General features: G+C 43.1%; 1 protein-coding gene across 1 annotated transcript in view; it reads right to left on the bottom strand.

The window, feature by feature from the left end:
* Positions 1–657: 657 nt before the first annotated feature.
* jakmip1 (janus kinase and microtubule interacting protein 1) overlaps positions 658–15,027 on the bottom strand; it is a gene marked incomplete at its 3' end in the record, with an annotated part of 116,121 nt that continues 101,751 nt past the window's right edge. Inside the window, exons 18-21 of the mRNA XM_084332340.1 lie at positions 6,272–6,340; positions 4,501–4,578; positions 3,273–3,482; positions 658–729 (exon numbers count right to left, since the gene is read on the bottom strand). Of these exons, the coding sequence (XP_084188466.1) occupies positions 658–729; positions 3,273–3,482; positions 4,501–4,578; positions 6,272–6,340 (429 nt within the window). The remainder of the gene's footprint in view (positions 730–3,272; positions 3,483–4,500; positions 4,579–6,271; positions 6,341–15,027) is intronic.

Here is a 15,027-nt window from a genome sequence, read left to right as displayed (position 1 = left end):
ATATATATATTTTTTTAACTCACAGTGGAGTCAGGGTTTACGTTTCAGGTCCAAGAACCACAAGAATAGGTATCATCTCTCTCTATATATATAAAATATTAAAAACAAAACAAAAAAACACTTATATCTTATGTATCTTTGTATTTTGTTGTTTTCAAAAAGGTTTTACTCCATTGCATTCCAGGTTCCACAAAAAGTGCGTGTTTTATCAAAAAGGCCATAAGGTTTGTGAGCCATCTACAAATGCATAAAAAACAAATAGGCCATGTCGCCGAGCGCCTTAGCACCTGATGAAAAGAAAAAACAAGCATCACCATCATCATCATGACCACCCCCATCATTCCATTGATCACTGAAGTGCATCGTTCTTACCTGATGTCGGTCCATGTTGCTTCTGTTAAGGCCAAAGAATAAATGCTAAAGAGAAAAACAAAAAGAGGAACAAAAACTAAAGAAACCCAAATGATTCAAAGGAGAAAAAGAAGAGGGAACGGTGTCAATTTGTTGGTTTCATAAAACAGAAGAGTAGCATCATCAACACAATACCTTATTTGTCATTCTCTCTCTCCGTCTTTCATCCACATGCAGGCTAATCGCACCCCAAGCCATGAAACAATGCATTCCTGACAGATTCAGATTCAGAGACAGAGTGTGTATTTATACCTTTTCCTCTATTTCTTTTATTAGTCTCTTTTGCACATCAATCCTGTTCTCCAACTCTCTAATTCTCTGTAAGGAAAAATTACAGAGAATTACAGAGAATTAGTGGTTAGAATGGTCAAATATCTTCCAAACACAAGTTAAATAGTTTGTACATAATGCATATGCATGCATACAGGAAGTCATCTGTTACTTCGGTTTCTAGTCTGGTTGAAAACCATGTAGCAACCTGAGAGAGTTGACAGCTATTAAGGACTTCACCAAAAACAATGCTGATTTATTTAATACACATAATCTCACACACATCCAAACACTCTATAAACAGTTTTGCACAGGTTAATTTAGTTTGAAGGTTATTGAGAGTAAAGGAGTTTGAATATGGCCACTGGTGATGTCATTTACATTGAATTCTTGTGTTGTGTTAGCAGTATAAGGTAGCAGTCTCTATAAGACAAGGTATTGCTATTTTGTCATCTACATCATTTCATGGAGCTGCAATTAACACAAGGATTCAATGTCCCTGATGAAATCACTGGTGGCCATAATTCAAACTAATTTGGTCTCAATAACTGTGAATGTGTCCAACACTGTTTTGAGTTTTTGGATGTGTGCGAGATTATGTGCAAAACAATTCAGCATTGCTTCTTGGTGAAGTGTCCCTATGTCGTTTTAGGGAGGGGAAAAATGCCTCTGAATTAATTACTTACAAACACTTAGAACCTGTTTATCATCTCAACACAAATCCAGAAATGACTTATTGAATCCAACCAACATCAAGCGATGCGTCTTTGTATTGTAAATGTGCTGGGAGGGTAGGACAGTGTTCCTCTTGGGACTCTTCATTTATTAATAAACACATATCACATACTATTTGCGCTTTTCAAGAGCTTTATTATAGTGTGGCTTCAAAAAGGTACACAGTTGCTAAACAGTTAATAAAAGCGAGTGAAGCCCAAATCCATTCCCATCATGCACCTCTTGTCTCCATGGCAGCTGTTGCTCAGTGTCAAAGTAAGAATGAGCTGCCATGGCGATGGGAAAAGGCCCAAAAACGAACAAGTGGAAAGTGACTGATAGTCTCCTCAGAGGCTAAGGAGAAAGTGGATTGACTAACAAAACGCTCCAAGTAGCGTCCTTGGCTGCAGTCACATTCCCTTTCACCACTTTGAGATAAACAGACAGTTGGGACTCGAGTCCTTTGGCAAATGTAGTAAGTAACATAGGGGCATAACCAATTTAAAGGCGGAATCTATAATCCAAACAAACGTAAACAAATGGGTAGCCCCACCACAAAAAAAATAAGAAAGAAATAAGACATTGAAATGGAGACTAGTGTTCATTATCTAGTTGATTTATTGAGCTAGTGATACAGGGAACAGTAAAAAACAGATAAATATGTATTTTGTGGCTTTAAAACCTTTGTTTACGTTGACAATGTTTTGTAAACAGACCTATATTCTAATTTATGAGTTAAGAAAGTAATTTATCATCCACAGATCTACATTAATGTATGAATAAAACCCACATTTAAAGGCGCATTTTGAAAATGTTTAACCTGAATGCTATTGTTCTGTTGCAAGGACACAAAAATAAATATTTGATCACTATTTGGCCCCTCGAGAAACTCCATCGGGTGACATCACCCTCTATTTCAACAACAACTGCAGACACTATTTCTTGGACTTTCCTGGAGCCTAACTATACTACAGATGCAACTAGTTGAGGAAATAGCACCTGCAGTTCATCAGAGCTCTGCTCTCTCGCACCGAACACATGTCCTCCTCACTACAGAACAATAGCATTAAGGTTGAAATTCAGCAAAGTGGCGCCTTTAATACTGTATCTCCTCGGGGCTAAAGCTGCAGGCAAGTAGGCTGTGTATTATTCTCCATGTTGTGGACGTCATACGTTGTCTTTTTATCATACTGTACCTTTCACTAGATGCGTCTTTGATGTTTTGTGGTTGGAGGCCAGTAGGTATATATCATGACAAAGTTAGGTATGAGTTTCAAATGACGTTCAGAACATTATGCCTCATGTAACTGTACATGCCAGTACATGTATACTGGTATGGGTACAAGGTCACTGTGAGGGTTGAGAAGTGGAGAGGTATACATGACACACACACACACACACACACACACACACACACACACACACACACACACACACACACACACACACACACACACACACACACACACACACACACACACACACACACACACACACACACACACACACACACACACACACACACACACACACACACACACACACACACACACACACACACACACACACACACACACACACACACACACACACCATTTTCTCACTCTCTCCCACTTCCACTCAAACATAAACATAAAGTACTCACACAAACATACACGACTCACACAAACAAAGGACTCGCACCACGCAAAAGTACAAGTAGGGATACTGCATCTTTTTTCATCAGAGGTTCAGAGGTGTTTGGGGGTGGGGCTTAGATTGAAACTGCAGAGGTCACCTGACCCTCAGCGGCATGTGGTCACCTGACCCTCAGCGGTATGTGGTCACCTGACCCTCAGCGGTATACATCACCTGACCAGGGGTTTGGTGTGTCTCACCTGGTGGGCCTGCTGTAAGAGCTCCATGCGCTCCTGTAAGATCTGACTGTCGTACTGCCGGCTCTGCCGGAGGATCTGGCGGCGCAGCTTGTCCACAGCGAGCCTCAGCTCCTCCCTCTGCCGCTCGCTCAGCGACTCGGCCACCGCGCGGCACGCCGGCCGCTCCTGCTGGAGAGCGCAGTACAGCGTGGCCTCCAGCTCCTGTATGCTCTGTGCCGTCACAGTGCACACACACACACACACACACACACACACACACGCACACACGCACACACACACACACACAGACGTGCACATGCACATAGACGCAGAGGCGTGCAAAAGCACACAGGTACATACGAGCGCACGTGCACGTGCACACACACACACACACACACACACACACACACACACACACGCACACGCACACACACACACGCACACAATGTGACCATGGCAGATATGGAGAACACTAGCTTGTTCCATGTTGTATTGTGTTCTTTTGGACTAGGCATTTACATGGTTGCTACTGGGCAATGTGTTAATAACAAACAATGCATTTCTTGATTATATCATGTTGATACAACGTGTCTAGTCTTTTTGCACCATGTAAACACCACGTCTTAACCAACACAATGTAAAGCGGGACCACCGCAGACACGAACCAACATGGAAACAGCTGAATGAATCAAATGGTTAGAAACAGAAGGAGTGATGTGTTATGTCATGCCATCTGGGAGCTAACGGGCCTAGGAGGAGTCGGTGAGGTTGACATCAAGACAGGAGAGAAGAGAAGCTAACACACAGAATCAGTCTTGCTGATATCCGTTATCACAGTTGAATAGTTTTACACCATCTCAGTTTAAACATAATCAAATGTCTAAGAAAGTCTACCTCTTTTTTTTTGTTTAAGATCGTATAGTAATTTGTTTGTAAAAGATGCAGTATCCCAGCACAAATATCACAAAATGTATTATTACAATGCATGGTGGATTTATGATGGTTAGATGGGTTCCTAAAGCTTAATATGTTACATGCCTGAATGACAATGTTCAGATATCTATATTATTACTGTATAATGAAACCGTTCAGCCTACTGTGAGAAACTTTGATTAGTGTAGTTGTTTAAATGTTGTTGTTGTTTTGTGTGTGTGTGTGGTCTCTGAGGCCTACAGGTAGAACCCCCACTGTGCCATAGCGACACCATAGCAACACCATAGCGACACCATAGCGACACCTGGCTCCGTACCATGTAAGCCTGGTCCAAGGCCTGCTTCCTGTAGTCCAGCTCCTCCTCTAGGAAGCCTTTCTGCTTACTGAACATCTCCTGGAACAACAGATTGCACAACACAGGATGTGACATAGCAACCGGAAGGATCACTGAGAGAAGAGAACAGAGTAAACTACTACATTTATGCTCTGATGAAGGCTGACTAGGCCCAAACGATAGCATGTTTTGTTTGATGGCCAAAATAAATGTGTGAAAACTGAAGCACTGTCCCTTTTCTCAAAGTTGGTGAGTGCTACCGTACATCCTTGGATGTTCTTTTTTGAAGTATATGTTTTTTTGGTTTAGCACCACAGTAAGAGCTTCTTTCTGGGACGACGTCTCCAACTCCTCCACTGAGAACAGAGTAAACACTGCTTCCAAACTGCATGTATCTTTTGGAATCCAAATCCAAATCTCATTCTCTTGCTGCAGTCACTATTAGAGCTGGACAGGATCCTTAAGTGTTTAATGCTCATATCTGGTTAGACTATTACTGAGCTCCACAGTCTTTCCATGGGAGAGACTACAGGGACATTGTGGATAAAGCTCTTGACTAGACACCAAAACCCGAAATAAAAAATAACCGAACTGAACTGAACTGAAGATAACCAAACGACAGGCCGTTGGACGTTGCATGGTTTCATCCAGACTGTCCCTGGAGACTCATGTGAAGCCAAATTGCGAACGCATCCCAACAACGTAATCATTGTCTACAAACAGTAAAAGACTATAGGTTCTATTCTATAGGGTAGGTTATATTAAAGTAATAATCTCCAACATTTTCATATAAATAAACATTAGTTTCACCACTCTCTATTGACAATTGATAGCAACTGATTCCACCTAAAGTAAGTTATTTGAAATGTTTTACATTTGCTCTGCTAAAGACCAGTTTCTGGTTGGACATTCCCACAAACATAATTTGGCACAAAGGAAATGATTAATTTTACATCACCAGCAGCAACCGTGGTTTGTTTGGAATTAATAGAAGATTAACTCAGTAGTTACTTAGTATGACTAATGATGTATTTTCAAGACGGAAAGCAAGTGCGGTGTATGAAATGTAACAGGATTACCACTTAACATCTTTGGATTGGCTTTTTGACAGCAGGTATCGGTGGAACAACTCCCATCAGCCATGTCCACAAATAAGAGTAGGAGGTAAATCAAGGATTATACTATGCACACTCTGGGTATATTGTAAGAGCTGCTCACCACATCTCGCTAGATGTTCCCTGTGTTAACACTTCCTCTGGCCAAACCTCCCTCCGATTTGCTGCTCCTAGTTGGAACGACATGCAAAAGACCTACCCCCCCCCACTCCTTTTAAGGACTCTATCGCAGAGTTGTTTACACACACTTGCAACCCAGCCTTTTAACGTACATGTAAATTGTCCTGCTTCATGTCTTACATACCTTGTAATTTTATTTGTTTGTTTGGTGCGTGATTTAATTATTTATCTTACCTCTGTGATGTATGTATCATCTGTGTCCAATAGTCTTAACTGGATTGTTCCTTTTAGTTTATTTATTTAGTTATACATTCTTTTTTTTGTCCTCTCGCCAGGCCATCATTGTAAATAAGAATTTGTTCTTAATTGACCTGCCTGGTTAAATAAAATAAATCCAAGGACCACCCTACTCCACAGGGGTGACAAATATCCACTTGTGTCTGGGATCAGTTGGGGTATTAACAATCTCCTTTGGGTTTGGGCCTGGAGGATTAGGTATTCTGATCTTCGTCTCTCACCTTATCATTCTCCAGGTCGATCATCTTCTGGGTGAGAGCAGCCTCTGTGCTGCCTATCTGCTTCAGCCACTACAGAGGGAGAAAGAGAGAGGTAGGGTTAAGCGCCCCCATCAGGCCGATTAGGGTAATATTCCAAGAGTCACACCCCTGGCCTGCTGTCAGTCTGTGTGGCAAGTTTCATCCACCACAACCACACTACAGAAGGTTAACCTTTAGGGTTAACATAGAACTTTCTCCCTCTATGTTGTATAATGTATGTTTTGAACCAGTTTAGCACATAGTCTGAGAAACCAACAAGGTTTTCAAGTACGTTTTGAGTATAGTATCGTATCGTTATCGTTATCTATGCTTTCTTTGGTGGCCAGGAGGAGATGTCAGTTTACCTCTCACCGAGTACAGGATGACAGTACATCTATTTTGTACCACTTCCTCAGCAAGTTGTGCAACCTATGCTCTCACTAAAACCGCTGAAGACAACAAAGATGATTTCTCTGCAGAAGCTGTTGACACTGTCGGAAGAAATGTCTATGTTGATGACTGCTTAAAATCTGTCGCTTCTGCGGCTCAAGCTGTGAAGTTATGTGAAGAACTCAAGGATCTTTGTACAATGGGAGGTTTTAATCTGACAAAGTGGACAAGCAACAGTAAAACTGTGTTGGTCTCCATCCTAAAGAGTGAAAAACCCAAAGAGGTAAAAAACCTGGACTTAGAGACCCAAGACAGTCTTCCAATAGAAAGAGCCCTATGGATACAGTGGCATGTGGAGGAAGATGTGTTCAAGTTTCAAGTCTGCTTAAAATCTCAACCAGCCACAAGGAGAGGCATCCTTTCAACAGTCTGCTCTGTGTATGACCCACTTGGATTTCTTTCACCATTTATCTTCACTGCAAAGCATGTCCTACAAGAGTTGTGCAAACTCAATTGTGGGTGGGACGAAGAAATCCCGGAGGCTCTCAAGAAACAGTGGCAAAGATGGCTCATGAGATTAAAGCAGATAGAAAGCTTCAAGATTGATCGATGTATCAAACCAAAGAATTATGGACAAATTAAATCTGCACAATTGCACCATTTCAGTGATGCAAGCGAGATTGGATACAGTGTTGTCACCTACCTTAAGATGACAAATGAAGACGAAGACGTTCACATATCCTTCATGTCAGGAAAGTCACATGTCGTGCCTCTGAAAAAAGTCACTGTCCCAAGATTGGAGCTCACAGCAGCAGTACTGGCAGTACGCATGGACAAGATGATCAGAACCGAGCTGCAAATCCCATTATGCAAACTTGTCTTCTGGACTGACTGTTCTGAGATACATCATGAATGAAACGCTAAGGTTTCAGACATTTGTAGCCAACAGAACAAGTCTGATAAGAGAAGCAACAGCAACATCACACTGGAAATACATCAACACTAAACTGAATCCAGCAGATTATGCATCTCGGGGATTGGCAGCAGAATCATTCTTGAAATGTGAGACTTGGATAAATGGTCCATTGTTTCTGAAAAAACCTGAGGACAAATGGCCTGAGTTTCCGGACGCACTTAAACTGGTCAATGACAGCTATCCTGATGATCCGGAGGTAAAGAAGGAAAAATTCAATGTGAACCCAACCATTGCAACTGACCTAAATGGCACAAGCAAGCTAGTGCATCACTACTCTGATTGGAGGAAACTGAAAAGAGCGGTTGCATGGTTTCTTCAAGTAAAACATCTCTTGCTGCTTTTAAGTAAGAAGAGGAAGGAAGTACTTACTTCTACTCAAGCACAAGAACCAAATCGAATAAAGCTGATTGAGAAGGAGATGAGTGTTTAAAGACTCTATGAGAGGTCTCGCACTCTCTAAGGATAACTTGGATAAGGCTGAAACAGCAGTGTTGTGTTTCTGTCAAAAACAGTCTTTTCCAGAGGAAGTGGACACTTTGAAAAGGGGAAAACCTATCAAAGGAAGTAGTACACTGTATAAATTGGATCCAGTGTATGAGAATGAACTGGTAAAGGTTGGAGGCTTGGAGGTTGGAGGCTAAATAAAATGGCAATGCCTGAGGAAGCAAAGCACTCTTGGAAAACACCACCATGTCTCTAAAACCATACTTCGGGATATTCTTCAACAAGTTGGTCACAGTGGAAGGAATCATATGTTATCCAGATTAATTTAAGACAAAAATACTGGATACCATGTGCCAATGCATTAGCCAGAAAAATTATATCTGAATGTACTGTGTGCAGACGCATGCATGGAAATGCAGGGGAACAAAAAATGTCAGATCTGCCAAAAGACAGAATTACACCAGACCTACCACCATTCACATATGTTGGAGTGGATTACTTTGGTCCAGTGAAAAGAGGACGAAGCATTGTGAAACGATATGGAGTTCTCTTTACCTGTCTAACAACCAGAGTGGTGCACTTGGAAGTAGCTCATTCGTTAGATACAGATTAATGCATTAATGCCTGCAAACGTTTCATCAGCAGAAGAGGACAAGTATTGGAGATGAGGTCAGACAATGGGACTAATTTTGTTGCCACTGAAAGAGAGCTGAAGGAATCTATATAAGAGTGGAATCTGAGCAAAATAGAACAAGCCCTCCAGCAAAAGGATGTGAAATGGACCTTCAATGCTCCTTATGGAGCACATCATGGCGGAGTATGGGAAAGATTAATCCGGCTTGTAAAGAAAATTCTGCTATCCATCACAAAACAACAAACACTTGATGACGAAAGCCTTTCAACAGTTCTGTGTGAAGTTGAAGGAATTCTCAACAGCCGACCAATAACTATAGTGTCAACTGTCAAATGATCCAAATGACTTGGAACCTCTCACACCAAACCATTTGCTGCAGCTCAAGGTCAAACCTTTGTTGCCCCCAGGCTTATTCCATCAGCAAGATACATACTCAAGACACCACTGGCAACAAGTGCAGTATATAGCAAATTTGTTTTGGACCAGATGGATCAAAGAATATCTACCACTTTTGCAAGAAAGACAGCAATGGAATCGCATTAAAAAGAACTTCATACCTGGAGACATTGTATTAATTATGGATCAAATGCACCTCGGGGATCCTGGTTAATGGCAAGAGTTATGGAGACGCATCCTGGATCTGGAGGACTGATTTGGAGTGTTCTTCTTAAGACAAAAACCAACACGCTGGAAAGACCAATAAGCTAAATATGCCTACTGGTGCCTGCCTTAGAATAAGGAAATAACTGAAGATGGACAATTAACACACCCTGTCTATCTCAAATAGAATATGATATATATTATGGCTTATATATTATATGGCTCTTTTTGAATGTTTGTTTATTGTTATTAAAGGAAAACTCCAACATTTTGGGAAATTAGCTTATTTAACATCTTCCCTGGAGTTAGACAAGAAGATACATACCTTTTTCTTCTCTCTGCATGCATTGAGCTTAGGGAACGCCTGGACCGTTAGCCTAGCTTAGCTTCATCACTGGAAGTGGGGCAGACATCTAGCCTAGTTCACTACAGTCAGGAAATACTCCAAATACAATCAAAATACAACTCCCAAACGTTCCTGTAAACATGTTGTGACCTGTGTATTTACCACGTCTCCCAGTCACACAAGTCTCCCAGTCACACAAGTCTCCCAGTCACACAAGTCTCCCAGACACACAAGTCTCCCAGTCATTGAGGTATGGACCGATCATAACTCACGTGATCCAAACGTGGCGTAATGTACAGAAATCGTGTGGGGTTAAATGCCCATGGCACCTGGACTCTCCAATTTTTAATAATCAGCAACTACTTGTTGAGCACAAGCCGGTTAGTATTCCTCAATGGCAAAGGAGGGGAGTTCATACTCTGGAGGATATTTATGATAAGAACGGCCTTCGGGCGTTTCAGGACTTAAGAGAATTTTATGATCTTCCCGGCGAGTCCTTCTTTCTTTACCTTCAACTAAGGTCAGCGCTGAGGGCGCATGGCGTGCCGTGGGCTCAAGCTTTGCAACCACACCCCTTCCTCAGGCTCATAGTGGACAGGACGACCTCCAGAGGGTTTGTCTCAGACTTTTATATGCTCTTAATTCAATCCACGTATAAAAATTTGTCATTGGATACAATCTGGCGTGTGGATATCCCGGAGTTGGACCCCGAGTTTGACTGGGATGATGTTTGGGCAAATGTGGCATTGTCTTCCCGCAACCCCAATCACCAGCAAATTAATTTTAATTATATTCATAGGACCTATCTTACACCTAGGAAGCTATTTGCTATGGGACTGGTAACCAACTCTCGGTGCACTTTGTGCTCCCAAAGGGCCGCTGGCACTTATATGCATATGTATTGGGATTGCCCACCAGTGGCCCGCTTCTGGAGGTCAAAAACGGACAAACTTTCAGATTTGTGTGGCTTAACTATCCCATTCACAGCTGTTACGCTACTCCTGAACGATATAACGACACTACCCGCGTCCGTACAACTAAAAAGGGTTGTCCTAGCGGGCATCACAGCAGCGAAGAAGCTAATAGCATTGAGATGGAAGGAGCCTGAGAAGCTCACAGTGATTAACTGGTCCCTAACACTGTTGGATGTGATTTATCTTGAGATATCCACGGCGCGGGTGATTGGGGTGGGGCAGGCTGGTATTGACCTGTGGTTTGCAGCAGCTGAGAAGGTCAGGACCGCCGTGTGCGGCTGAGCGGGGTTGAGGTGCTTGTTCGGGGGAGTCCGGCGGTCTCGTGGGAGGGGGAGGAGGAAATGTCTTGTCTGTCTTGTCTTTTGTCTTGTCCTTCTTAACTTTAACTGGGGGAATTTTATTGGGGGGGAGCTATTTTGCTATTTTGCTATTTCTTCACTGTTTGGGCACTTTTGCACGGTTCCTGTGAGTCTATGGAACACTCTGTAGGTTTTTGTTTTTCGAAAAGGTTCATTGTTTTGTATTTCTGGTCGGGTACTCAGGGGCAGCGTTTTTCTACCTCAGGATCTTAAGCCGTTTTGAGGCTGGGCTCCAACCACTGTGTGGCCTGGTGACAATTGCCACATTGTTATGCAGCTGGAAATCTCTGACATCACTGATATGCACGTTTTGAGATGACTCCGTTTTGTGAGGGTGAGGGTTGTGAGGGGAATTGGAAGAGTGCGGCAATATGAGAATTAGAGACATAAGTCTTATTGATATAGAGCCACACGGCCGGGAAACGGTACTGAATACTGGGAAAGGCCAATTGTAAGATAGTACCCCTTTAAAATTTAAAATGTTGTACTCTGTTTTTATAAATAGTTATTTCTTTTATTATTATTGTTCTGTTATCTCCCTGTGAAGTTCTGTGTATTGTTATTATGGTTATTGTATTGTGTTGTCTTGTTTTCATGTTAAGTCATAATAAAAAAATGTGATAAAAAAAAAACAAGTCTCCCAGTCACATGAGTCTCCCAGTCACACAAGTCTCCAAGTACAAGTCACACAAGTCTCCAAGTCACACAAATCTCCCAGTCACACAAGTCTCCCAGTCACACAAGTCTCCCAGTCACAAGTCTCCCAGTCACACAAATCTCCCAGTCACACAAGTCTCCAAGTCACTTGTGTGACTGGGAGACTTGTTGGACTTGTGTGACTGGGAGACTCATGTGACTTGGAGACTTGTGTGACTGGAGACTTGTGTGACTGGGAGACTTGTGTGACTGGGAGACTTGTGTGACTGGGAGACTCGTGTGACTTGTGTGACTTGGAGACTTGTGTGACTGGGAGACTTGTGTGACTGGGAGACTCGTGTGACTTGTGTGACTTGGAGACTTGTGTGACTGGGAGACTTGTGTGACTGGGAGACTCGTGTGACTTGTGTGACTGGGAGACTTGTGTGAATTGTGTGACTGGGAGACGTGGTAAATACACAGGTCACAACATGTTTACAGGAACATTTGGGAGTTGCATTTTGATTGTATTTGGAGTATATTTCCTGACTGTAGTGAACTAGGCTAGATGTCTGCCCCACTTCCAGTGATGAAGCTAAGCTAACGGTCCAGGCGTTCCCTAAGCCCAATGCATGCAGAGAGACGAAAAAGGTATGTATCTTCTTGTCTAACTCCAGGGAAGATGTTAAATAAGCTAATTTCCCAAAATGTTGGAGTTTTCCTTTAAAGATGCCCATAACAATAGGCAGGGCCGCCTGGGAGAAATGAGAGGCCCTGTGCGAGATTTAACGCAAGGCCCCCCCCCCCCACCAAAAAGGTTTAAAAAAATAAATAAAAAAAATTATATATATATATATTTTTTTTTATTTTTTTTTAATTTTTTTAATACAGTCAACATATTCTTAAATAATAGCGCTGCCCGAGGCGGGGCATGATACAGTCAACATATAGCAAAAGAGAGAGCGAGAGAGAGCTCCCGTTCTACAGTCAATATACAGTGTACAGAGAGAGAGAGAGAGAGAGAGAGACACATTGGAAAGAAATTGAAATGCTATTTGGCCCTAAACAGAGAGTACACAGTGGCAGAATACCTGAGCACTGTGACTGAAGATCCTTGACTATACAGACTCAGCGAGCACAGCCTAGCCATCGAGAAAGGCCGCCATAGGCAGACTGTGTGTGTTAGAAAGAGAGAGAGAGAGAGCATGTGTGTTAGAGAGATAGCATGTATGAGAGAGAGAGAGAGAGAGAGAGAGAGAGAGAGAGAGAGCATGTGTGTGTGTTAGAGAGAGCATGTATGAGAGATCAAAAAGGACAAAGATCAACACTTAAATCCAAAGAGAAGAGGGTCTATAGAGAAACCAAAGCAGCAAGGAGCCAATGGCCGACATCAGATAAATAGGCTAGCCAGGTACTGTGACACACACAGCTTTGGCCAACGGCCCAACGCTACCCAAGCTACACAAACGACCAAGACATTCACACACAGCACATGTCGTATCTCCAAATGTTGTGAAGTAGCATATGTTTTGCCTGGAAAAAAACATCGTTATTAACAAAACATTCGGGAGGGGAAGGAAGGAAGAGTGGGGTAATGTCATGACATTTTCATTAATCTTACCTGCACCAAGGAACGCAGGGCGAAAGGCCGTAACACAGGTCTCCACGTTGACGAAAGGCCTCTCGCTGTCGGGACAAAAATAAGCTATGGCCAGAGCCTTGTCATGGTGCAGGCCCGACTACATCTTCTGTCAAAGATGATGTCGTAGTCACTAGTCAGAGTGCCAGAACCCCCTGCTATTCTCACGGCTAATGTCAATGGTCGTAGCACAAGCTAACAGCTAACTCAAGGCTAACTGATAGCATCAAACGAACGTTCCCAGCCGAGCGCAGCCGGCAGTTAACGTCGAAGCTAAACAGCTAACTGGCTAACAGTTAGCTCAATCAGGCTAACGCTAACAGCTAACCATTAGCTAACGCAGAAGCAAGCTATGCGGCTACATACAGCCAGGTGCTGACACCAGGCACACACCGTTAGCTACTAGTAGTACTATTAGCTAGTCGACCAGTTTGGCTCCAGAGAGAGAGAGAGAGAGATAGGTCCACGGCGGGAATATAATAATAGTTGACTCACCATAACGCAGTATCAATGCGGCGCCAATGGTAAAGTTGGAAGGAGACTTTCTTGGCCCACGGTGTAATTTCTTCTGATCCATGCTGCTTTTGAAAAGACATCCACTGGCTCCTCTGAATAGCGCTGAATTAAATCATCCCTCTACCTCGTGTTAGTCGTGTGTCTTCTTCTTCTTCTTCTTCTTCTATTACGGCGGACGGGAGAAGGGCCCGGAAACACTATCCTAAAATCTGTAGAGCAGCAAAGCCGCAGAAACCGGAAAACTGCAGTCTGCAGAGCCGCAGAGGCAGGAACAAGTCAGACACATTCTACAAACGTGTCTAATGTGAAATATATAAGCATATAAGCAAAACTAGATTTTAGGTCTGTGATGAAAAAGGGCCTCGCGGGAAGGGGGGCCTCGCAAAAAAAAAAAAAAAAAAAAAATTATTTTTTATTTTGCGAGGCCCCCCTTCCCGCGAGGCCCTGTGCGACCGCACTGCTCGCACACCCCCTGAGGCGGCCCTGACAATAGGGGCCGGTATGTTAGAGCCAGTATTTCGATTTTATAAGAAAAGGCACTTAATTGTGACGTCTGTTGTCAATGCACTATAAAGGACTACAAATCCCACGGCGCCGGCGCTAAAAGCCGCAGTGAAGGCAACCTGTTGAGAGACGCGGTCGGGAAACAGTTTTTAACCTTTTCATAACGTACCTTTTCGTACTACACGTACCGTATTGTACCCGTACACGTACATACAAATCGTACAAATACCCTTTAAGTTATAAAGTTTTTCTTTTTTTTATCCACTTTTTCTCCCATTTAAAATTTTTCTCCCATTCCAATTTTTCATATCGTCCAATTCAACCCTCCCCTGTCTTCGAACGTTGTTTCTTGCCTCCCACAAGCCGGCTGCAATGTGGACTAAGTCATACATAGCACGAGTCCCCTCCGATACTCGAGGTAACAGCCGTCGCATCTTTTCACCTGCGCGGCTCGATCTTTCAGCGTCGGGGGTCTGGGCTTTGGAGGGGCCCCGCCCCCGTCGCTTCTTGATTCTACTGCGCAGGCGCACCAACCGACCTGTAGGAGTCGCTGTCCACAACGCCCAATCCCCACCCTTCAGTTTCCCTCCCCGTAATACGGCCAATGTGTATTACTGTGGATGACCAGCTAAACTGAAAGCAATGTGGAGAGCGGGGCTCGAACAGGAGGCATCCTGTTCGAGCCTAGTCTCCAGCATTCGTTGCGAGCGCCTTGCCCAC

The sequence above is a fragment of the Notolepis coatsorum genome, assembly GCF_963971535.1.
Source record: "Notolepis coatsorum genome assembly, chromosome: 16".
In the NCBI taxonomy this organism is placed as follows: Eukaryota; Metazoa; Chordata; class Actinopteri; order Aulopiformes; family Paralepididae; genus Notolepis; species Notolepis coatsorum.
The sequence above is the reverse complement of the archived record's forward strand: the minus strand, read 5'-3'. Positions and strand labels throughout refer to the sequence as shown.